Source organism: Leptonychotes weddellii, chromosome 1 (assembly GCF_054177405.1).
Source record: "Leptonychotes weddellii isolate Sample4059 chromosome 1, ASM5417740v2, whole genome shotgun sequence".
NCBI lineage: Eukaryota > Metazoa > Chordata > Mammalia > Carnivora > Phocidae > Leptonychotes > Leptonychotes weddellii.
This window is the reverse complement of record NC_138369.1, coordinates 57,991,054-58,016,948: the sequence shown is the minus strand read 5'-3', so window position 1 is coordinate 58,016,948 and position 25,895 is coordinate 57,991,054. Positions and strand designations below refer to the sequence as shown.

General features: G+C 47.7%; 1 protein-coding gene across 2 annotated transcripts in view; it reads left to right on the top strand.

Annotated features, from left to right (window-relative positions):
* The first annotated feature begins 4,756 nt into the window (after positions 1–4,756).
* The window catches only part of CX3CR1 (C-X3-C motif chemokine receptor 1), a 227,335-nt gene continuing 206,196 nt past the window's right edge, over positions 4,757–25,895 (top strand). Inside the window, exons 1-2 of one of the 2 annotated variants that reach the window (XR_014146440.1) lie at positions 4,757–4,842; positions 16,133–18,798. Coding sequence is in view for 1 of the 2 variants with exons in the window: in XM_081824665.1 (XP_081680791.1) it covers positions 16,142–17,212 (1,071 nt within the window). In the remaining variant the exon portion in view is untranslated. Of the gene's footprint in view, positions 4,843–16,132; positions 19,104–25,895 lie in introns of those variants that run through there. The other variant, XM_081824665.1, reaches the window with a different exon arrangement.

The following is a 25,895-nucleotide window of genomic DNA, read 5'->3' as shown; positions in this document are numbered from 1 at the left end:
GGACTCGATCCCGGGACTCCAGGATCATGACCTGAGCCGAAGGCAGTCGCTTAACCAACTGAGCCACCCAGGCGCCCTATTTGTTCATTTTCTATTATTCTCCGTTAGTAAGTCCTACATGATTGGGAACACACACCATGTTTGGAGGGAGCAAAGTGGAATTTTTTAATATTTCCAAGAAAATAACTTAATGATGCCTAAAAATATTTTATCCAAAATGCTCCTGGAGCTCTTTGCCAGGTCATTACCTGTGTACCAAAGAGGAATGTTTTTTGTCCCTGTTGAGCAGAAATTATGAAACAAGCCTAAGAAATTGCAACCAGTGGTGTTAAAATGTAAACATTAGGGCAGAGGGAACAAGTAATTAGTATTTATTTTGTCTAACTTTACTCCTTTCTAACTTCTTAATTTTCTACGTCTGGTACTTCTTCTCTTTTGGGGAAGAAGAAGAATGAGGAACCTCCTTCTGCTTCTGAAACCTTCTGGTATAATGGTACTGACTTGTTGGTAGCAAAATGGTCCCTGGCTCCTTGCTTGTTCCTAAATCAGCCCAATCTTTCACCGATTCTGTGCACTCTCCATTAGCCAAATCACCCTCTCTCTCCTGCTGTCCACCCCCTCCATGGCCTTCTCCCTGCCTACATTCAGAATCAGGGAGTTCAAGTCCTGCCCCGGCCCTTTTCCAGCTGGTGGCCGAGGACCTGTTGCTCCTGTCTCCTCATCTCCTCATCTGAAAGCGTGAAGGTGAAGATCAAAAGGAGACCTTATAGGCGGTGTACCCTGGCCCAGTGCCTGGCACGGAGAAGCACCTGACATGCCTCTGCTCCTTCCCTTGTATTCCGGCAGCTTTCCCTCATGTCCACTCAACCATCGGTGTATTTTTCTGAAGATGTCACTCTTGTCCTATTACGCCCTGACCCCAGGTTTTAAGCACGAGACACAACTCCGTGGTCTGATTAAGAGCAGAGACAACGGTTTCTCAACCTTTTTTCCATTATCATCCTCCACGGAGGTCTTTTTAAACATTATATTCTTAATCACCTGCCATGAAATTTCTACAACATAGATACGTTATCTGTTTATGTGTGTGTATCTGCACAGTAGACACAAAGCACAAGAATCAATTGTCACCCCCTGGGAAACAATGTCACACACACACACACACACACACACACCCCAAGAATGCATGGCATAGACCAGGAAACTGAAAGGCTAAATTCAGATTCTGGCTCTGCCACGTATAAGCTGTGTGGTCTTGAGCAAGTCCCATCACCTCTCCTCCCCTCAGTGTCCTCAACTGTCCATGTCAAGGTGCTTCCGGGGTCACTGGGTTATGTGAGTTCACATGCACAGAGGACTTAGCTCACTGCCTAGCACATCTCTGTGCAGAGTAAAGGTTTGCTGTGCTTACCCCCAGTGCCCCCTCAGCCTGTAGTGTAAAGTGGGAACACACTAGCCTGGCCTTCAAGGCATAATCATATCCTCATTTCCCTTTGCTGTGTCCCTCCCACAGAGCTTTATTCAAACCAAGTCTCCAGTTCTCCCCTGCCTTGTGTGTCTGTGCACATCACTGCCAAGCTGTCCCCACCATCCCCACGGCCTCTCTTGCCTGGAAGCCCGCCCAGCCCCCCTTACCCCTCCACCCAACAGAAACCAGGCTACGGTAGGCAGTTACTGGCTCAACTGGAAGAGAAACCGAGGGCGACAAGGACTTACGAGCAAGTGTGGGGAAGACAAATAATTCTTATCCTTCACTGGCTTTTGCCTGTGTTCCGAACTCTCATCTGTAAGGCGTCTCAGAGGTCCTGTCTGGGTCACCAGAAACTGTCAGGGAGGAAAAATAATTTTACCTCTACCCTTCTAAGTTCTAGGCTGAGGCTGTTGTCATAAAGACAGGTTGCCAAAAGAAACACAAAAAGATTATTAACACGTATGTATTATATATACATGGGAGGTACGTAGAGAAAAATAAGTGCCTCCTCAGGGTGGATTAGAATTCAGGCTTAAATACCAGCCTCGTAGGGAAAGTGTGGGGAGGGTGTTCTTCTTAGAGAGTAAATGATTTGTAGGAAAGATGAACAGGTCCTTAGAAGTACAGATGGGAAGTATGTTGGTTTGTGACCAAGTGTGCCTCGGTGTGGTGGGGACTTCTAGTTCCTTCTCTCGTGACAAACATCAATGCTCCCTGGTTCTTGAAACTCCTGGGGGGAAGATCTGTGACAACCAAGCTCCTTTTGGAGGCTCTGTCTTGAGGCAGATAGGAAGAGTTCAGAAAAACCTCCCCCTGTGTTTGCTATTTCTTGAGAGCTTGCAGTTCAAAATAATGGATATACCCAAGTGGCATATTTGGTGCTGGCGTATTCCGTTACCCTTCATTAGGAACAGCTCAGACAAAGGGTGAAGCCCTGAATAAGAGTTCTTATTCTTTTGGAGACTCATACTTACCTGTTCATGGGTGAAATGGTATGACACCTGGATTTCACAAAGGGCTGTGAAAATGAGGGATGGAGACCGGCCCAAGGCAGCACAGCATGGGAGCACTGGGGAGGGAAGAACAGGGGTCCAGGGAGGAGAAGGTCCCCTGGGCAGAACCTGAGGGGCCTCATCCGAGGTCCGCAGAGGTGGGGCCCAAGTGGGAAGGTTGCTGCGCTCCACCATCTCTCGGAGCTGCCCTTTCCTTGGCCCATTTCTCAGGGTGGTGTTTGCAGCCTGAGGGATGAGGTAATGTCTCCCTCGGGGCCATTGAGCAGGCTTGCTCACTGCTGGCTATAAAATGGTGTGTTCCTCAAGCTCACGGTTCCTCTCTCGTCACGCAGCCTCCTTCGTGTGCAAGCGTCCATCTGGGTCCACCATGCACGTCGTTCTGGAATTTGGGAGGCCAGGGAACTGGCACCAGCGGGGCACTTGCTGGGCTGCGAGTCACAGTCCTGTCTGCTTCCAGCTCCTATGGGACAGTGGAAGCCGGCTCGTTAGCTTCAAGGAAGTGAAATCAAAGCCAGGCCCACCAGCCTGGTGAGGTGGGAAGGGAAAGCAGCCCACACATGCACTTGGGGTGGGGTGGGGGGGCTGGTTAGAACAGGTTGGGATGTCCAAAGGGGTGGGATCATGCCAAGGCCATGTTCACAAGCCTGGGACTGAAACTCACAGTGAGGAGAAACCCTGGAGGGTTTAGGTGGGCAGTTCGCACTTTGGAAAGAGCTCTCTGGCTTCCAGATGGAGGAGAATTGTCAATGGGGTAAACGGCAAGAGGTATGAAGGACACAGATGGGCACTGGAGGTTACTCAGGCCCTGGCTGGAGACAAAGATGGGGAATCAGAGCACAGAGGTGGTCACTGATGAGCAGTGGGCGAGGTTGTCCAGGAAGACAGGACAGCTGATGAGGATAACAGGGCAGTGGATGAGGTTGTCCAGGAAGACTGTGTGACTGGAAGAGAGAGCGTCTTGGCAGGATCCCAGAGAGGAGCACTCAGAGAAGCAGGAGGGCATCTCGAGCCGGCAAAGGGAAGCTGAAGCAGCTGGCCCCACTGGGTGGGCCCTGGGACAGGTGGCTGTGGGGTAGAGATGAGGAAGGGGTGCTGCAGGCTCCCCCGGCCGGAAGAAGGGAAACCGACCGCAGACTTCCTCAAACGCCAGCAGGTCGCCCAGCCCGGGACACTGCAGTCCCACCCACAGCTCTGTCCTGGCCGCCAGGACGTAGGAGGAGAGCCGGTGGGGAGCACGCAGGACAGCCCTGCCCGCGGGAAGACACAGCTACGGGAGCCACCGTGGTGCCGGTGAGCAGGCTGCAAGACGGGCAGCGGGGAGCCAGGAAGGCCTTGGAGGAGTCCCTGACCCTCTGATAAACGTGTGCCAGGGGTGCTAGACCTAGGGTAGGCCCCAGGAGAGGGAGCCATCAGAAGTAGTGTTTGCCTTGTGGGTGAGCCAGGCAGGCAAGGAAGTGGTGGGAAGGCAGTGAGACCACGGCGGTGGAGGTTCGAGCTGCAGACAGGGAGCAGGCTGGCCGGGGCAGGGAGCAGGGACTCGGCCTGGAGGAGTCAGGAGCAGCGTGGCCTGGGGGAGACAGCGGGGAACGAGTCTGAGCCAGTTTGTGGGTGAAGCCTGTGCCCAGGAGACACGGACCTTAGGCTTGACCGGAGGGTATCGGGGAGTCGCCAAACGCCTTGGAGGAGGGAGGCGAGGAGTAAAAAGTTTGGAAGCACCTACCAGGTGCCCGGTACTCACTAAGTGCTTTTTGTGCCAACGCATCTCAAAATCCATGCACTGATCAATCTCCCAAGAATTTCATCAAAATGCAGAGTCTCGTTCAGTGGAGGAGCCCCAGGGGCTGCATTTATAGTAAGCTCCCAGTACCTGGGACTGTCCTTTGAAGAGAGAAGCTGTAGTTCATCTCATCTGCATGCCAATGCAGCCCGGTGAGTGCTGTGGGCCCCTTTTTACAGGCAGGAAAACTGAGGTTCAGTGGGCGTTAGTGGTTCCTGAGAACTGCACTGTTCCCTGGCCTCCCCCGAAGGGGGCAAAAACACAGCCTCCACATCCTCACTTCCTCCAAGCTGTGGGGGGCAGACCCACACCCCCCACCCCCACCCTGGCTCTGTCCTCCAGGTTTGTGCATTCAAACCCTCCTGCCATCTGATGGCCTCCAGCCTGGAGCTTCTGCGCTTGACTGTGCCAACATCTAAAGATAGTCGACCTCACAGGAAACCCACTACTATTGGCTAACTTGGCAAATAAAGATGCTCTCAGAGGGAGGGAGAGGGAAATACTCTGTGACAGAGACAGAGACAGTGGGACGGGGTGGCTGATTGTCACGTCCAGAGGTTTCCTTCCCAGGCCCGGCCCAGGTAGGAGCAGGGAACTTGCCAGCACCTGTGGGCTTGCGGGGCGGGACACCATGGTCAGAGGTCATGGTGGGTGCAGATGCTGGTTTGCTTTCCACGCTAACAAGAGAGACCGTTTTCCCAAAGCTGTTGCAGCCTAATGTCCAAGGGGCTTGAGGGGTGCCGGGCGGTGGGTGATTAGACCATCTTTGATGCACTCGACATGGGATACGATCAGAAGCAACAGTAATTACATGTTAGGGGCATGGAGAATGTTCATGGGTAGGTATTACCTGAAAGAATCATCATTTGAAAGTGCATCTGGATGACCGTGAGGATTTAGTAACTTCTTGAAGTGAGAAATAGTATCAAAGTTACTATTTTGTTTAAAAAGAGTTCTTATTCTTTTGGAGACTCATACTTACCTGTTTATGGGTGAAATGGTATGACACCTGGATTTATTTTGAAATAATCTAGTAAGACACAGAGTGGGGAATAGATGAAATCGTGACCATTAGTTGCTAATTGAAGCTATGTGGTGCGCGCCTGGTGGTGCTCTCTGCTTTTATTTATGTTTGAAAATTTTATAATAAAAATGGTTTAATATAACACTTGCATCTTAAATGTAAATATAACTACACTTAATATAAATATAAAAACACGCAGAGTGATTGCACGGGAAAAGGCAGAAAGCTAGCTGTGGTTGATTCTGGGAAGTTGGATGGTAGATCGTTTGCTTCTATGTTGTTTTTCCTTTTCTTTCCATGCTTTTTTTGTGCCACCTACATTTGTTACAAAGAGCACCTGTTGCATTTACAATGACAACTATTTTAATGAATAAATTGCCAACACAAATTCGATGTCCACTATTAATATATGCTGTTATAATCATTGTGAGGACACGGGCTCAGAAGGTTTGTGTCATGGGAAGACAGTCTCAGGAATTCAGAGAGGACACACGCGTGGGTGCCTGAGAGGAGGAACTACATGGAGGACCCAGGCAAGGACTGACCGGGCCTCTCATTTCTCCTTGCTTGACCTTTATCTGGCCATCTCAGCCTGACAGATTCCACAGTCTCTGCTCTGTAGGTTCTCAGCTGAGCTCAGAGAAAAGCCAGGAAGTTTTAGGATTTCCCGTCCCCCAAAAAAGTTCATTTTCTTTTTCAAATACTTTAGATAGATAACTCAAGGTAGAAAAAAGTTGAACCTAAAGGAGAAAAGAAGACTGGATTGTGTGAGAAGCATACAAGAAAGCTTCCTGGCGGGGCCCCCCGGGTGGCTCAGTCGGTTGAGCCTCTTGGTTTGGGCCCAGGTCATGATCTCAGGGTCGTGAGATCCAGCCCCATGGCGGGCTCCACGCTCAGTACAGTCTGCTTGTCCCTCTCCCTCCCCCTCTGTTCCTGCCCCTACTCAGCGTGCTCTCTCTCTTCCCTCTTTCAAATAAATAAATAAAATCTGAAGGAAGGAAGGAAGTTAGCTTCCTGGTGAAGCTTCTGCGGAGCTTCCAGGGTCTGCTCAGGGGCAGGTCATCCCATGCCCAGGGGTGCCTGGAGGGGACTGGGTTCTATGAGAGGAGGTAGGCGGCCGCTGGGCACCATTGCGTGTGGATGTGTGTGGGTGTGTGTGTGTGTGTGTGTGTGTCCGTGTGCATGCGAGCTGGTTCGGATTTACAACCTTTGCCTGCCTCTTGGCTTGGCTTCATTTTCACACAGGGATGCAGGGCAGGATGTGGCTCTTGCCCACACCCCCCAGAAGGGAGCCGGGACTGTGTGTCAGCCACATGCTGACCGTACCCTAAGCCAGGCTCCACAAGTGTCACTGTCTCCGCTTCACAGTGGGTGGGAGAGGGAGCTTGGCTTTGGAATGAAGGCTTGGCTCTGCACTTGACCTTGCTACGCCTCAGGTCCTCCTGTAAAATAAATACTAGCCATGAATAGATCATCGCTGAAGCTGAGTGATGGGTATAGGTTGAATATCTGTGAGAATTACGGGCAAGGTAGATAAAGTTCTGACCGCACTGTCTGGCCATGTTTGGTGCTTAATAAACAATATGTGTTGTCATTGTGGGAAGCTGAAGATCGGAAGGTTTGTGCACCTTAAGACCACTAACCACGTTCAAATGAGGTTGGGAGGGGCAGGGAGAAGGGGTCTGCCAGAGCCCACCCAAGTCAAAACCAGCTTCCATTCCCCACCCACCCCCTTCCACCGTGGCCGGGCTGTGGAAGGGCAGCAATATCAGGTATGGTCCCACTCCAGAGACCCTGGCCTCAAAGACCCTCCTTCTCAGGGTCTGGGACATTCAGCTACCCCCTCCCCTCCCTGGCCAGACCTCTGACCCAGAACAGAGTCCTCGGCTACCCCTGTTTCACTCAGGCGCACAGATTCCCCCTCGGAGAGGGCCAGAGTCAGCACCCACAGCGGCTGAGCTGGACAGGGAAGGCAACCCCTGCGGTCCCACAGCGGGTCCCAGGGACGAGGAGGGGGCGCACAGGCCCGGTCTCTGCTGGCTTTTCCGGGCACTGGCTCCAAGTCCCAGCGGCACAATCCAGGGGTTCCAAGGGCTGGCCTCACCCACTCTGCCCAGGAGCACCAAAGCTGGGGCTTCCAGCTGAGTCCTGATCCTGCGCGCCCGCCGTGGGGGCTCAGAATGCACCGGCTGCCCCGGGGGCTGCCCCAGTCGGGCTTCAACTACCCCCTCTTCTGATCTGGCCAAAGAGCAACTCTTTGGGGTTATGCATCTTTGTAGGGAAGAAAACCTATATCACATCTCTATAAATATATATTTTTATATTATATATTATATAATAATATATTATATATAGATTTTATTTTATTTTTTAAGATTTTATTTATTTATTTATTTATTTATTTATTTATTATTTATTTGAGAGAGAGAGAGAATCTCAAGCAGACTCCGCACTGAGTGCAGAGCCTGACGTGAGGCTCGATCTCACGACCCCGAGATCATGACCTGAGCCAAAATCAACTGACTGAGCCACCAGGCACCCCTCTTTAAATATCAAAAAAGAAATTTTGCAGGCCCTCTTTATCCCTTTCCTTAAACCTATGTTCATTGTGAAATATGGCACACTCAAAGAACAGTGGGCAGATTAACAACTTATAAATCAACCTGCCACCCAACCACCAGCCAGACAGCAGGAGAAACCCAGGCCGGCCCCCAGCAGCCTCCCTTACGTCCCTTCCTGACTGCCACCCAGCCCTCCCAGAAGTCATCGCTTCCTTACTCATCCTTAGAGTTCTACCCCTTAGATATGCATCCCAAAATAATATGCATCATCGTTGCTGGTTTTTGACCTTCATAGGCATGCATTCACACAGTAGGTCTGCTTTTGGGTCTGCATTTTTAAAATGCATCCATGCTGTGGGAGATGTAAATGCACACACACCACTGTTCATGACGGTGTTGTCCACAGCGGGCCCGGGCCGAAAGCCACCCAGGTGTGCATCAACAGTGGAAGAGATCACCGTGGGACGCTCACACGGTGCCCATCTGTTCAGCAATGGCAATGAGCAGACACCAGCCACCGCAGTAGCGTGGATGAGATACTTCCAGAAACACTGGGAGAACATACAGATACATGCAAAATTGGTCCCTAACCACAAGGGCGGTTATCAAGCACGTCTCCACCAGACACAGTTTCTATTTCTGCAAACAAGATTATTGCATTGCTATCAGTATCCTGAACTTACAGAGCTGTATATAGGCCAGAAAATGAAAGGGGGAGGTAGCCCAGAAGGGTGTGCTAGCCCGGACACCCAGGAATTTCCCCTCTCTTTCAAAGTCTTATAATTCTCCTACAGTTCCTTAGCATGGAATTTGAGGACCCTCTGTTCACCTCTCTTCTGTCTTCTCGGCCCTTGCTCTCTCTGCATCTTTTCCTGAACCCTCCACACAGACTAAACTCGACTTCCATGAAGGCTCCAGGAGCATGCCGGCCCCTTCTAACCCCACCATCCTCACTTCCATCTGTTTCTAGTATATTCCCTCACACCCCCTCTGCAGAGTCTTGACCCCGGAAAACATCCCTGTGCTCAGACCCTCCAGTGCCTTTGGCTTCAATCCCCCCACCCCCGCTTCCCACCTCCACATTTGTCTACCTGGAAGAAACCCCCAGCTTTAAGACTCAGCTTAAATGATCCAATCCTTGGGTTTCCCCTAACTTTTCTTATATTCTGTTACTGAACATTAACAGCAACTTAAAGACTGTATCTTAGCCATTTTTACCGCCACCAAATGGAGCACAGAGCCTAGTGTTGCGGAAATAAAATTAAAAATGAGATCTCCAACCCAGAAAAACCTCTCACAGAGATAATAGAGAAAGAAGACACCTTTATTATTAACTAGGCATGAAACCAGAATGTGATGCCCATCTCGGGCAATCTGCTAAGAGATTGCAGAGATGGGGGGAAAAAATCCTACCTCTTTACACAGCCAAGCAGATACAATCCCTAACGTGAGAGACACATACCTAGTCCTCACTCGAGAGAACTCGACAGTCACACACATCCTAACTTTACCATGGTAACTGGGGTGACCATCTGTGTTAGCTGATTGGCTTCATCCCGAGAAGAAATAGACTCATATCTTTATGACGGGAAGTATTTTTGTAACTTGGAGCAAGGCACCCACCTACTCTTCCACAGAAACTGGGTGACAGGGGCACTAATTCTTTTTTTTTTTTTTAAGATTTTATTTATTTGAGAGAGAGAGAGAACGCAAGGAGGGGGAGTGGGAGAGGGAGAGGCAGACTCCCCGCTGAGCAGGGAGCCTGACATGGGGCTCGATCCCAGGGCCCCAGGATCATGACCTGAGCTGAAGGCAGATGCTTAACCGACTGAGCCACCCAGGTGCCCCAAGGGCGCTGATTCTTGATGTTTACTTTTCAAAGAGAAGGTCCCCAGGTCCTTGAGAAAGATTCCTGGGTCATAAAGCTGACAAAAGAGGTGATCACATTTTCAAAAGGACACATACCTACATTTCAGAGAGGAGAATGTACTTCCAGTGACAAGTTTTCTAAAGCAAGCATCCTAGGAAGGAGGAGGCAAAGGAGAATCTCATCCCTTACTTTCAAGGGGGAGAAGTAAACCTCTTACGTACAATTTTTTTTGTCCTTACACAAGCGTATGGTTAATATACATAACAGATATTGGCTTAGTTAATAATTAATTTAAAATCCACCTCTTCCTCAGTTACTAGACAAAAGTCCTAAAGCATTTCCTTTCAGAACCTCACAGTGCGGCGGAGATAAGAAAATGGCATAGTGTACTTGGAAGAGGAAACGAGAGGGAGACGTGTCAAACCCAGACCCACGGCAGCTTCGGTGAAAGGGCGGCTCACCGAGCAGCCTCAGGGTTGTTTTCTCCCGCTGCTGGTCTTGGAGGGGCGTCCGTGTGGCCGGTCCAAATGCTGGTGGGTGGGTGAGGCTGTGTTGTTTCAGGTGGGCTGCTTGCTGACGTAGAGAGGGCCACTCGGGTCACCTGCACAGGGTAGGGGCTACAAGGTGTAAAATGTGCCCTTAGAGCTCCTCTGCGTGCAATTCGGGTCCCCTCCATCTGCCCCTCTTTTGCCTTCACATCCTCACCTCTCCCTGCATCCCACAGGGTGTCTCAGAAAGTTAGCTGTCCCTGTAAACGGGAAAACCATCAGGACCTGGTAAGACTCTGGCGCCCAAACAGCTGGGGGTGTAGGCTTGGGCCCAGACCCGAAAGCCTCCTATCCAGGGCAAAGTGAAGCCCAAGACTTGTTAGGACCACAGTCAACTGACCCAGCTCTCTGTCTCCAAACAGAACCCCACCTGGATGCTGGCAGGCTGTGAGCCCAGAAGATTCATGTTCATGAGCAGCCACTTCTCTTGACACTAGGTCATGCTCTCCCTGACCCAGGACTCATGTTGTGCTTGAGTTTGGTTCTTGTTGGAAACCTAAGTGTGCCAGAGCTGGCCAGGCCCTTAGGGTCTGTCCGGTCTGATGCTTTCATTTCACATATGAGGAAACTGAGGCAGAGCCAGAGTGAGCTGCCCAGGGTCTCCCAGCCGTCTGTGGGATGTGTGGGCCTCTGTGAAGCACACGGCTCAGAAGAGCATCACCCTTTTTTTGTTAACTTTTTATTTTAATTCCAGTATGGTTACCATACAGTGTTATATGAATTTCAGGTGTACCATACAGTGACTCAACAATTGCGTACTTTTCTCCGTACTCATCATGAGAAGGGTACTGCGTCACCATATATTTGAAGGCAGGAAATAAGCCGACCCTACAGCCTTCAGCCTCTTCTTCTCCAGAGAAAAGGATTCCAAATTTCTTCACCAGCATTGATGAGAGCTAGATTCCGGGGGTCTGGCAGTGAGGACCCCCTAGTCGTGGCTGGAGGGGTGAATATCCCCCCCACACCTTCATCTCCCGACTTCCTGCCTTTCCCCTCAGGGTCAGCCTTGTGGGTTCTGAGTCCAGAAGGGGAAAATGCAGGACAAGTGTTTAGGCTGGCATCATGGGTCATATTCTTTCCAGGGGGTGCTGAGTCTGCTATTTCTCAGTTCTAGATCTAGAGAAGTGGTGTGCGATAAGCTGCAGACTTCTGCTCCAAGAGGGAGAGCCTGGTGCCGTGCAGGGAGCGTGGCTCTGTGGAGAGGCTCATGTGGGCTGAAATCCTGGCTCTGTTGCTCCTTGGACGAGTTTCCCGGATCTCTCAGAGCTGCTGTTGGTTCAGTCGTACAGGAAGGACAACCATTCTCATGGGGGGTTGTCAAAGGAATGAAATAGGGTCTTGTGTATGGAGCCGGGCACTCAGGGGGCACCCGAGAATGGTAGCTTCCTCTCCTTCCACACTGGGCTTTCCGAGGACAGCTTCAGGCTCTGGGACATTTTCAGCATGGTGGCACCCCCATGCAGAACGTTGGGGTCAGAGCTCAAGCAATCTTTACCATCCTCTAATTTCCTTTGCAAAGGAAAAGCATTCAACCACACTTTTCTTGGCATTAGAAACCAACAGAACCTCAAACCCGGTCTTCACTCAGGGGTCTAAAAAGCCATAAGCAGAGAGCAAAGAGGGAAAAACAAACCAACAGAAAACAAAAAAGGACGCACTGGGTCTAGCAGACAATAAGCAGGATGTGAAGCCAAAGATGGGGGAAGCAGCCCAAAAAGGATGTGGGACAGAATAGGAAAGTGGACCCGGGCCGTTTAAATGAAAAGGGAAGTAGAGAACAGGGAAGCTGATTGGAAACAATGGGTAAATGATGACCCCAAAAAAGTTGAAATATAAATGAGCAGGCCTGAGAAAAGGAAGTGGGCCGGAGGAAGCAGAACAGGATCGGAGATGGGAGGCGAGCGAGTGAGTTGATCGAGCAGGTTTGTTTCTACTGGAGTATGCAACCCATGTGCACTCAAAGCTCTGCTTCTGGGCTCAGCTCAAACTCTTGCAGTTCAACAGCATTTGGTAAACCTTGACTGAGGGGACAAGAGGCTGAGGAGAACTGAGAACAGCCTGGAGCGGTTTCTGTTCTTGCCACAGCCCTCAGCTCATCCGGCATGCATCTCTCCTCTGGAATCCCCATCTGTATGAGACTCAGCCGAGGAGGCCCTGCAAAGAAGGCTTATCTCCTCGGATTCCTGCGCTTGGTTCCTGCTGTCCTCAGGGGCCAGGAAAGCCGGTGTCCAGCCAATCAGATCCCTGGTGGCCCTTCAGCCTACCCGGAAGACCGCCCTCAAGGACTGGCCCTGCTCCCATCTGCTGCCAGGAGGCCCCATTGTTAGGCTTGTCTCCCAATCATGGGACATCTCAGAGGACCCAGAAATAATAAGAGGACCACCGAGCTCAGACCCACCGTTCCTAAAAAGGTCCCTCCTTTGATCAGGCTATCAAGTTCAGCAGCATCATTCAGTGACGTCCTTCCTGGCTGTCAGGTTTCTGATGTAAATGGTGCCCTCGCATGCTCTGGGCTTCTCAGCCAGCAAAGCTGGGTTCAGACTGGCCCGTGGGCTCAGACTGCATAGAAACCTGGGCCACCCCGAGCTGCGCCGCAGTGAGGCAGGGCTGGGCCCTGACACCAGCACAGAAGAGTCTGCGGCCGCAGGCAGCTGTGATTTCTGAACCTGGAGAGCTGGTGGGTCTGGGCTTGTCTCCAAGGGCTCTCCAAGGGTGGCCAAAGTGGCACTTCTGTTTCTGTATGCCCTCCATTCATTCATTCGCTCACTCATTCATTCCTTCATTCAACACGCAAGGCATCCACTAAGCATCCAGAGTTCAAGCAAGGGCAATGTCAGGAAGGACATCCGGGTGCCCTATGGGCACCTCTGGGAACCGGACAATCGAAAGGCCACTGTCACTATTCCTCCCACAGAGCAATTTGGAATGAAAGTCTAGGAGACAATATTTATCCTCCTGCAAATATTCCTGTGGCATTGGCTTAGGGCCAGGCCTCTCCCTCTGTTGAACACCGGTCTGCAGAGCTGAAGGAGACCCTGTTCCTCTCTCAGGAACTCCCAGTCTTGGGCAGGGCAGACAGCCTGGCCACACATGGGCCCAAACAGTAGCCCTGCCACATGCCAGCTGTGTTGCCTTGAGCAAGTTACTCACCCTCTCTGAGTGCATCTACTTGCCCATAAAGCAGAGAGAAGTATCCTGTTATGTGTTGGCTACCATTTCTTGAGCATGTACTATGTGCTGGTTATCATATTAGACTATTTACTTACTTATTTATTTTAATTTTTCATATAACTCATATTATATTTTTATTTTTATTTTTAAAACTTCAAGGCAAGTCATGAATGTTTTTCCCAAAATAGGTGATAAGTGTTCAGCAATGAGCCTGACAGCTGAGTAAAAACTCAGTAAAGGTATGCTTTTTTTACTCCCCTACATCCCCCCCCTCCTCCCCCCACCAAAAAAAAAAAACCTGAAAAGAAAATATTTTTTATTTCAGGGAAAAAAATAAAACCAACTTTACAGACCAATACCTCGGGTGGGAGTGAACAACACAAGAGTTCACAGGCAAACTGGATGATTGCGAAGGTCTGAAATGTTTCTGCTTCCTCACCAAAAGCATTTATTAAGTGCCTGCTGTGTGCAACACACCGTGCCAGGTGCTGTCCTCAGAACAGCACTGTGGGCAGACATGAGAATGAGTCTCAGTCTTGCAGATGAGGAATGTCAGACTCAGAGGTTCCAAGTTCACCCAGGGTCACTTGGCCAGAGAAACAGACATGAGATTCAGCCACGGGATAGCCCGAGTCTGCCCACCTCCCTGTTCTCCCTCCTCGGTGACCCAGGGACACCTGCTGGAAGATTTAGAGGAGGTCCCTGTGTATAAGGCACAGTGCCAGGAGTGGAAATTAAACCTACGTCATGCAGCTTTGGCAAAATCAAGCCAATGCACCAGCACAAAGTTCCTGGGCCACAGGACTGAGCACAGGTATGAAGAGATACCACGCAATCTTCCTTGTCCTTGACCTCCTCTCAAGGCCAACTGTGTCAGCTCCTTTCACTGGGGGAAAATGGAGAAGGAAGAGGGTGGTAGCTCAGGTTCCCTAACTTATGATCACTGAGGGCTTGACTATTTCCACTCTCACACAACTGCGCATCTGGGAAGATGGGCTGCTACCATAAGCCACGTGCACGGAGTAGGAATGTCCCCGTCTCCCCATATCTCAGCTTGAACCATTTGAAACTGACACTTGTGTAGCTCAAAAGGGATAGCACATCAGCCATTTTATGTGGTTAAACTAAATATTATTGATTAGGGTCACAAGCAGAGGTTCATCTCTGAGGAAAGGGGGGGTGCGGCTTAAAACAAAGAAAGCATACACTCTCCCTGGGGGTTGGGCACTCCATCCCAGCCTGAGATGCCCAGGTCAGAAAGGCTTAACCAACTTCATGCTGGAAGAATTTGGGGAAGATGCAGAGATGGGCCAGAACACAAAGCAGAGGCTGAGAAGGGAGAAGCAAAGCCCTGGCTGGAAGGGTGGGCCCTCACCTTGGCAGAGACACAGTCTTGGTAAAACCAGAATGAAAAGGATGCAGTGAGGTGTGAAAACTCCCTTGGTTAAAGAGGTGTGTACTTTGTTTTTAGTTGTGGTGGGAGGGAGGCAGCAACAACCAGGAGGTGTGCTCTGAACATACTTGGGGGTTCTCGGGGGCCTGTCTGTGGCATCACAAGGAAGAGGAGGAGGCCCCAGTGGGCCAGAGTGAAAGGGTTGCCCTTATAGCCTCTGCAGTGACAAGCGAGTCCTGGCTGGGGAGGTCAAGGGAGAAGGGGACAAGTGTTACTTCTCTACCTGTGCAGACATGTCTTGGCTTTCAATTTTTGCTCCGAAGAAACAAAATTCTTATGGATCGCCAGGCCACAGTGAGTGCAGCACTGGTAATTATGGGATAAATTAGCCACCTGGACCCAGTACAGCAGGCTAACTGAGCATGATCCCCCATACAGGATCAATCAGTCCTTTCATAACAGCAGAGGCCCTACGATGGCGATGGCAACTCTCCTCTCTCTTCACTTGGATTTGTGGGATGGCCATCCATGGCTGTCCACTCAGAACTGAGGGGTTTCCAACTTTTGGTGCTAAAACCATAAAGTCTTGGGCAAACTGAGACAAGGTGGTCACTTTAGAGTGTATGACTCTGTGTCTTATCCCTTAAGGAAGAGAAGGACCTGTTGGTTCCAAGAGAAAGAGAAAGGGTTCTCAAAAACAAAGATGAGGGACTTCTGGGCACAGGTCTGCTCAGGGCTCTGTGTGTCTGAAGAGTGTCTGAGACCTCTCTCTTCAATCTCAGCCTCCTGCAGGAGAAATTGGGATCCAGAGGGTAAAGAAGGTGGGAATAAGGAAGGAGTTGGAGAATTGCTTCAGCGAAGTTTGGACTAGACATGTGAATTATGGCTGCACCCCCCTACCATCCCACCCCCTCTTCTCCACACCCATAGTCCTCTCTCCCACTATCCACACACTGGTCAGCCTTTTGGATACATGTTTGAAAATCAAAGAAAAGATCTGTCTCACACTTCAAAAGGTCTAGATTCAAATGCTAGCTGAGCCATTCACTGTGTAGCTCTGGGCAAATCTCTGAACCTCTCAGAGACCTGGTTTCCTCTTCTGTCAGAGGAATCTGTTATAGCCTCCATCAAGAGTCTATTGTGGAGATTAAACAAGATGAAGTGCGTGACATTGGGAAGTGTATTGGTTAGGCACCCAACCAATATTTGTTCCTTCCAGCCTTGCTTATGCATGGGGCCAGATACAATCCCAACTTTGTTTCTCTGAGAACTAATGCTGTTACTTGTTTTCCTTCCTGATCCAGGCCCTCACCATGCCCACCCACTCCCCTGAATCAATTTTAGAATACTTTGAGTATGATGAGTCTGCTGAAGCCTGTGATATGGGGGACATCGTGGCCTTTGGGACCGTCTTCCTGTCCATACTCTACTCCCTTGTCTTTGCCTTTGGCCTGCTGGGAAATTTGCTGGTGGTGTTTGCCCTCACCAACAGCCGGAAGCCCAGGAGTATCACCGACATTTACCTCCTGAATCTGGCCTTGTCTGATCTGCTCTTTGTGGCCACTTTACCCTTCTGGACTCACTACCTGATAAGTGAACAAGGCCTTCACAACGCTGTGTGCAAACTCACCACCGCCTTCTTCTTCATCGGCTTTTTTGGAGGCATATTCTTCATCACTGTCATCAGCATTGATAGGTACCTGGCCATTGTCCTGGCAGCCAACTCCATGCGCAACCGGACTGTGCAGCATGGCGTCACCATCAGCCTAGGCGTCTGGGCGGCAGCCATCTTGGTGGCAGCACCCCAGTTCATGTTCACGAAACAAAAAGAAAGTGAATGCCTGGGCGACTACCCTGAGGTCCTGCAGGAAGTCTGGCCTGTGCTCCGCAACGTGGAAGTAAATTTGCTTGGCTTCCTGCTCCCCCTGCTCATTATGAGTCACTGTTACATCAGAATCATGCAGACACTGTTTTCCTGTAAGAACCACAAGAAAGCCAAAGCCATTAAACTGATCTTTCTGGTGGTCATCATGTTTTTCCTCTTCTGGACACCCTACAACATCATGATTTTCTTAGAGACACTTAATCTCTATGACTTCTTTCCCAGTTGTGACATGAAGAGGGATCTGAGGTTGGCCCTCAGTGTGACCGAGACAATTGCGTTTATCCACTGTTGCCTCAATCCCTTTATATACGCATTTGCTGGAGAGAAGTTCAGAAGATACCTTTACCACGTGTATAGGAAATGTCTGGCTGTCCTGTGTGGTCGTCCTGTCCACGTCAGTTTCTCCCCGACTGAATCACAAACGAGCAGGCGGGAAAGCATTCTGAGCAGCAATTTTACTCACCACACCAGTGATGGAGATGGGTCCATCATTCTCTGAAGGGATACCCAAAGCTTTATTCCCACAGAGAGCCTGGAGTTCCTGAGCTTGACACTGGATAATGAGGACAGACTCTTTTGTTTCTTACATGCAAGAAATGATGAACCGAATGCTCCAAAACAACCCTAAAGCATTTTTGAGAATTCTGCCAAGATTTGAATGATAAAGGGGAGGCACGTCTCTAACTGCAAGTGTCAGGACTTTCTGTTTACAAATGATAAAAATTCAACTCAGACTAGCTTAGCTAAAGAGGAGGTGGGAAGTATTATTCACATGGTGGCATGAACAAGAGGGTGGCCGAGCCCTCCCTCAAAGTAGAAACTAGGGCTTGAGTCCAGCTAGAATTTCCTCTCTCTGGCTCTCAAATCTCTGAGGGGTGACAGAGCTTCCAGACACGGCTTAGCCAATAGTGAGGGACTGAAACCCATCCTTCTCTGGCCTCAAGGTTAAAATTCCCAGGGAAGGGCTCTCATTGGCCATGTTTGGATCAGATGTCCATCCCTGGACCAGGTTATATCCAAGGGGGGAGAAAAGATAAGATGGCAGCTTCCATTCCAATCTCATGGTTAGAGGTGCAGGAAGACATATTTCCAAGAAGCTGGAGGGGCGGGTGCTGTTTTGATCTGACAGAACAAGAGCTGCCCACCAACCTTACCATGTGTCTGGGCCAGCCTCCTCACTGATCACACCAGCCAGCCCACACTGCCAACGTCCTCTCCCTGAAACCCCTTTCTATCATGCCCCCAGACCTACAATGGTTGCCCAGTGCCTACTGCAGCAAATTTGAGACCCTCCATTATGCAGTCCCACCAGCAGATTCCCCATTTGTTCCCCTTCCCAAAAGAATCCAGCCTCTCAGCCAGCCAGGTCTCTTCCATCCAGCCTTATGCATCATCACCTACTTCCAGGACCAGGGAGATAAATAGAAAGAACCCTGGCCCAAACTGAGAAAAGACGGTTTCCAATCCCAGTTCATCACTTGGCCTGCTGGGTAGCCTGGAGCCAGACCAGCTTCAGCTTCCTCATCTATAGAATGGAGATAATGGTATTTTTCACATAAGGAGCATCCTTTCCAGCATGAGGAACCAGCCACCAATTCTTACAGGTCCCAACCCTCTTATCTGATTCTCAGACTTCAGCTTTCCCCCCCCCACTTGGCACAGTGCTTAAGGGGGAACGTTGGCAGAGCCTTGGCTCTGCTGTTTGATGTAGCTCAGATACAGAGGAGACTGGTTCTTACAGTGGCACTCAGTGGACACTCCTACATATACAGATTGCCAGTCCTCCCTGACCCAGCCCTCCAGACTGCCTTGAATGTGCCTTTCCAATTGTTTCGTGGCAAGTCCCTGCCCATCTGGAGAGAACCCCCATCATTCATGCCATTACCAACCTGGAGAGCCAGGGCCCTAGGAGCAGATTTTTCCCCCTTTTCAGTAGACTTCTGGGTTGGTCTAATACTTCAGAGCTTGAAAAACAATTGTATTAAAGCTAAAGAGAATGTCGCCTATAACCTAAACATGCAATACCTTCATTTGCCCACCAAGAACTTGTTCACACTTTCACATGTTTAGAGTTGAAAGCATCATGTACAGACTGTTTTGTAATATGCTATTTTTCTCTTAACATTAGGCCACAAATAGTTCTCTGTTTCTGTATAGTTTTGTTATGATGGCTCTAGAAGTCTCTGCCAGGTTGTGTACTCATTGAAGGCATCTGACTCACTGCTGTGTTTCTGACACCCCCTTGGCAGTCAGTATGTTGGTTTAATCAATGAGAGAATGAATCATGTTCCATCAAGATTGTGTACTGTAATTTACTCGCCATTATCCTGTTGATAAGCTTGTTTCCAATATTTAGCAAATACATATTTACAGCACTTCTGTCTGTGTAATTCCCTGTCTCCTCTTCAGTGATTTCCTTTGGATAAATTCCTCATCATGGGGGTAACTGGGACAAAGCGCACAGGAAACGTTTGGCTTTGGACACATACACACAAAATTATTATGAAATTGTTTTGGGGCATATATTATATGCATTATGTGGACTCAGATCCAGAGTGGTTCCAAAGATGAGTGAGGCCAGGCCTCTGCCCTCACTGATTTAACATTCAAGTGCAGAACAGAGAAGTAAACAAATAAACATACTTTGCATTAATTGGTCACACAAGAGCAGTCGGACCTGAGTCTTTAAGGGTAAGGAGCTCTCCAGGTAAAGGAAGGGATGGCATTCTAGGCTCAGTGAATGTCATACGTAAAGGAGGGGTGTGAGGGCATGGGGATCTTAAGATCTGGGAAAAGTGTGTGAATAGTGAAAGGCATTAGGAGCAGAGTGGGTGGGGAGACTCTCCTGGAACGTTGGCTCAAACAACTAACAGAGGGGCACATTCTCCTCAGGCTATCCACAAGTTTGTTCCATTATCACTTGAACCTCATTGCAACTGTTGAATCATAAAACTTTTAATTAAATTTTAACTTATTTCTGGACTCCCAAGAAAAGAGGGAAAAATTCCTTTGGCTTGAAAAATAAAAGTAGAGAGACAAAGCACTTTCATTTCTAAATGAAAATTAAATTTGTGTCATAAGAAACATTCACTCATTCATTTTGCTGAGTAAGCCAGAATAGGGAGGAAATAGGGAAGTTCATTGAAAAATCCTAAATAGCAATGATGTTGGTGGCTAAATAAAGGACGGCACATTTGAAAAAGACAGTTGGCCCTAAGAGCACAGCTGGATCAGACCCAGTACTGCTTCTGAGTTCCGGGCTTCCCAAAAGCAGAGGGAAATGGTGGACTCCAAAAGCAGAGAGAGATCTGTGATTGAGTCCCAACATATTAACTCTGTGAACTTGGGCAAGTTACTTGACATCTCTGAGGCTCAGTTTCCTCATTTGAAAAATAAGAATAAAAGTAGTACCCTCCTCCTAGGATTATTGTGAGGATTTAGTAAGATTACCTTCACAATGCTCACAGTGTAGGCCTGGCAAAGCAAGCTCAAATAAATGGTGGTGACTATTTTTGGTTTTTCCCTTCTTCTTCTCCTTTTTCTTAAATTGAACCTTTCCCAGCAAAGAAACTCATACTATCTTGTCCTTGCCTTCTTATTCTCCTTAGTCCCAGAGTCACAGAACCGTAGCGCCGGTGAGGGACAGGAGACCCAGATGGGGCTGGAGGCTGGTCCAAGATCACGCAGGAAATTAATGAAAGAGGTAGATCCCTTGACTCTCAATCTACTGATTTTTTTCTCATCTTGATAAAAATAGAGACCAATCCTGTGATAACTGTAGTTAACAATGTTGTATTGTATATTTAAAAGTTGCTAAGAGAGTAGATTTTAAAAAATTCTGATCACGCACACACAAAATTGTAACTATGTGAGGTGATAAATGTCTAAACTAACCTTTTTGTGGTAATCATTTTGTAACATATACATATATAAAATCACTACGTTGTACACCTTAAACTTACACAATGTCATATATCAATTATATCTCAATAAAGCTGGAAAAAAAAATACAGACCAACCCTGCCTCCAAGAGCAGAGAACGCAGGTGAACATGGAAAAAAAATCCAGAAGGAAGGTCTGCAGGTGGAAGACAGGCAGGGAGGGGATGTCTGCCCTCCAGAATGCCAAGTTTAACAGACTCAATCCACTCACAATGACAGATGCAGCCTGGGTGGGGCAGCTTTCGGCGACAGCTATTCTGTGACATCAGTATCTCTAATGAAGAGGGTAAACAGACATTCCTCAGCAAGGATACCGGGATTACCATAGGCAAATCTATAAACAGGATATGGGTTGGTAGGCAGAGTCTTAGTCGAGTAGGGCCACTGTCCAGGGATGGCCACACCCTGGGGGAAGTGCCCAGCCCTTTGCAAATAATCCTACCCACTTTAGGCTTATTCATGCTCATCAAATGATCATCTGAGGGAGAAGTCAGCTTCGCAAGGATGTTGCCATGAAGAAAGCTGAAGAATACACTCTTTGGATTGGTGGGAAGAGCTACTACCCCAAAATCTACTGCATCTGGAGTGTATATAAGGTCTGGTGGGCTTTCCATTGTCTCTCTCTCTGTGAGTCTATCCCTGAGCACCCAAGGAGAGAATTGACCTCTGGCCCCACAAGGCTGCCAACTATATGTGGAAACATGGCAACTTGACTGAGAGGTCCACCTTGCGTACCACCTGCCCCTGAGTTGATGCCTTATTAGTGCCCTCAAAATTAGGGTAGTCTGTCCCAACTCAGAAGTTAATTTTCTTCTCCATCCACACCCATTCCCCGGGTCCATGGGGACCACTTCAGTTTCAACATGACTTGTAAATATAGCTAAGTTGGCAACCCCATGGTGGGCTACCCCAAAGTAGTATTATCTGAGAGCAAGAGACAAATGTAGTTCTTAGCAAATTTAGAAATATCTGGTTTCTCTTCAAGACACCCTCCATCCATAGGAGGGCCAACTCGTTTTCTCAAGGACACAGGCTCTATGTCTCCATTTCTGTTGAATAAGACATGTTGTTAGGCAACAGCCACTGTTCCTCCACAGACACGCCCTAGACAGCTCTAAAAACCACAAAACGTGCTCAGCAGAAAAATTACTCTTTTACTCCATATTTCCTCATTTCTTTAGTTCGTAGAAACAAAAATAAATTTTAATTTGCATTTCTTTGGGTACTAGGTAAGATTGTTCCATTTTCAGTGTGTTTGTTTTATATTCTTTATGTCTTTTTCTGGATATAAAAGAGGCGTACAGTCCTAGGAAATACAAAAAATAAATAAATGTATAAAAAGTTAAAATTACACAATATTCCATCTCCCTGAGAATTGTTTAACACTGAGGTGGTTCTCTACCATGTTATTCTCTGCAGATTCAAATTTAAGAAAAGATTTGAGATCATAACATATATATATAATCTTATATTTTTCATTTAACATTATAGCATAAACATTTCCCCATGTATCAAACTCAAACATGGTTTTTAATGATTGCGTATAGACTTTACCTAGCCCCTACCAATGGACATAGAGGCAACACCCGGTTTTCATTATTATGTGCTGAACATAAATCTTTGTGCATCTCTTTGATTGTCTAAGAGGAATTACTGGATCAATGGACTGAAGCATCTGTGTGTCTTTTGCTAGCTACTGCAAAATTGCTTTTCAGAACGATGACACCGTATAGCTAATGCTCTAAGAACCCCACTCCCTGACTCTAGCACACACATACCAGCCCCACCTTCCCAAGCTTTGGGATCTGGACATTATAGACTTTTGTTATTTTTTTCCCATATCTTGTTTATTTTTTTTTAATTTTTATTGTTATGTTAATCACCATACATTACATCATTAGTTTTTGATGTAGTGTTCGTTCCATGATTCATTGTTTGTGTATAACACCCAGTGCCCCATGCAGAGTGTGCCCTCTTTAATACCCATCACCAGGCTAACCCATCCTCCCACCCCCCTCCCCTCTAGAACCCTCAGTTTGTTTTTCAGAGTCCATCGTCTCTCATGGTTCGTCTCCCCTTCCAATTTCCCCCCCTTCATTCTAGACTTTTGTTATTTTATAAAATACCAGCTACTGACTTCAAGAGCCAGAGAAAGAGAAAGACTTCCATTCCTCAGAGAAGGTAGTAAGGCTGCGATCTAGGAGAGAGAGAAGAAAAAAGAGATGGGGGATTTTTTTTAAGTGAATAATATCATCACAAAAGTAGTTGTTTTAAGTTGTTTTAAGATACTGCTTAGTGCTTGGGTTAAGGGGACACAGAAGAGGCCACCTGAGTCATAAAAAAATCTGGGGAAGGGGGAGTGGGGAATTATTGTATCACAGTATTAGAGTTTCAGTTTTGCAGGATGAAAGAGTTCTGGAAATGGATGGAGGTGATGGTTGCACAGCATTGAACGTACTTAATACCACTGAATTGTATGCTTAAAAATGGGTAAGATAGTAAATTTAATGTATATTTTACCACAATAAAAATTTAGGGGAAAAAAACCTCTAACAAAATCAAGGAAGAGAAGGAAATGGCAACATTTGCTCTGGGGGTGAGGGTGGGAGTGTCTTAGAGGGAGAAGTAAGGATGAACAGGGCACTCAGAGAGTCCTTGTGCAATTTGAAGGTGTAAAAAATTCACTACTGTACAAAACACAAATAATCTGAAAAAGGCAACAGAAGAGAAAATTTGTTCAAGATTTAGCACATTTGGTTGCAGGGAAGTCTACTTTCAATGCATCCACCATCCTTTTGGATATACTTGGATATGGCCGTCTCAGTGTCATGGGGAGCTCGTTACCTGCAAAATGAAAGAAAGAAAAAACCGAAGCACAGGCAACTTTATTTAAATCTCTAGTAAATTCTCTTCAGAATGCATTTCACAAATTGTTTATACCTTACATGGGAGTGAATTTATTAGAAATCCAAACCACAATGGCTTATGGACACCCTTCATCTTGGGCTTCTGCTAGCAGGTGCGATGCTCCAATGAGCCAGGGAACTCCCATCTGTGCCGACTCCGAGAATCCAGGGCTACCTGGTAGCCCTGGCGTATCCAGGTTTCCCTGTTTGGGGACAAGAGGATGCCCAGCAGCTAAGTTGGGAAGCCCAATGCCAAAAGACTAAGATACATTTTTATTGATAAGGGATAAGTGTCCATTTCTAGGCACCTTATTTCACTGAGAAATAGAAGAAACTGGAAAAGAATTTCTATAGGCTCTCCAACTCACATCTCCCGCCAACCTGCAGCTGTGCCCACTTGCTCCTCCTCCTCTCCGGGTTCTATAGAAGGATTTTCTTTGCTCTTGTCTAAAGCCAAACCCTCCACTTATGCACTATATTCACCCCATCTTACCTCCCCAAGGATTGTATCCCTCTCTGCTGGAGGATTCCCAGTTAGCACATGAGCACACCACAGTGCCTCTCATTTTTAGACCCTTCTCTGGACTCCATACCTCCCACCATTCTTGCTCTTGTCTCTTCTCCATTTGGAGACACCCAAGAGGCATCTCTAGTCCCTTGGCCCCCATTCTCTCTTGCTCTTCCTCTTCACCACTCCCCCAGACACCCTTAGCAAAGTCACAGATGTTCTCCACGTGGCTAGGTCAGAGGGTCCACGATCAGGCCCACCTCACCAACACATCAGCAGAATTTGACAAAGCTCATCTCTCCCTTCTTCTTGAAGCACCTTTTCCTTTTGGCCCTGGAGATAACACTCCCCCTCCTGCTTCGCTGACGCCCTCACTGGCCGCCCTCCCAGGTGTCTTCTCTGGTTCCTTTCTGCCTCCCTGACCTCTAAGCATCAAGGGCTTTCAGGCTACATCCCCAGATCTCTTCTACCTACACTCACTCCCCTGGAGAGCTCAGCCAGTTGCAAATCTGTAAACACCATCTCTCTGCACTGACAACATCCAAACAATTTTCTCCAGCCCAAAATTCTCTGAAGTTCAGACGTGTCTATTCAGTTTCCTAACCATTTCCCTTGGATAGACAATAAGCATCTCCTTTCCAGTCTCGCATCCCAAGACTTTCCTCCCACACTCTGTTTAGTCACTCAGGCCCCTGAGCTCTTCCTGAAAAAAGCTGAGCTCTTCTCTACCACAGGCCATTTATACTTGCCCCTTTCTCTACTGGAAACTTCTTTTTTGGGGAGCAGGGTGGAGTCTCTTTTACCAGATCTGTGCATGGCTCACCACCTAGCTTCACTCAGTCTCTGCTTCAGTGTCACCTCTGCAGATAGGCCTTCACAAATCTCCCCTTCTAAAACCTAGACCCCACCACCACCCTCACTCTCTATCCCTATTCCTGCCTTTATTTGTTTTCTTACCCTTATCTCTACCTGACATTATATTAGATATTTGCCTATTTCTGATTTATCTTCCACATTAGCATGGAAGGACCAGATGCCTGACACATAGTAGGAACTCAGCAAACATTTACTGAGGGAATTAATTTCTATTTTTGTGTGACTTGCCTCTTGGTGGATTTTGCACATGTTTATTAGTATGCTTGACATTTTAAAATTGATTTTTTAAATTTTTTAAAATTTAAATTCAATTTAGTTAACATATAGTGTATTATTAGTTTCAGGGGTAGAGTTCAGTGATTCATCAGTTGCATATAACACCCAGTGCTCATTACTTCAAGTGTCCTCCTTAATGCCCATCACCAGTTACCCTATCCCCCCACCCACCTCCCCTCCAGCAACCCTCAGTTTATTTCCTATGATTAAGAATCCTCTTATGGTTTACCTCCCTCTCTGTTTTTATCTTACTTTATTTTTCCTTCCCTTCCCCAATGTTCATCTGTTTTGTTTCTTAAATTCCACAAATGAGTGAAATCTCTTTCCCTGACTGATTTATTTCACTTAGCACAATACCCTCTAGTTCCTTCCATGTCATTGCAAATGACAAAATTTCATTCTTTTTGATCACTGAGTAATATTCCATTGAGTATATATACACCACATCTTTTTTATCCATCATCTGTCGATGGACATCTGGGCTCTTTCCATAGTTTGGCTATTGCTGCTATAAACATTAGGGTGCATGTGCCCCTTTGAATCACCATTTTTGTATCCTTTGGATAAATACCTAGTAGTGCAATTGCTAGGTTGTAGGGTAGTTCTATTTTTAACTTTTTGAGGAAACTCCATACTGATTTCCAGGGTGGCTGCACCAGTTTGCTTTCCCACCAA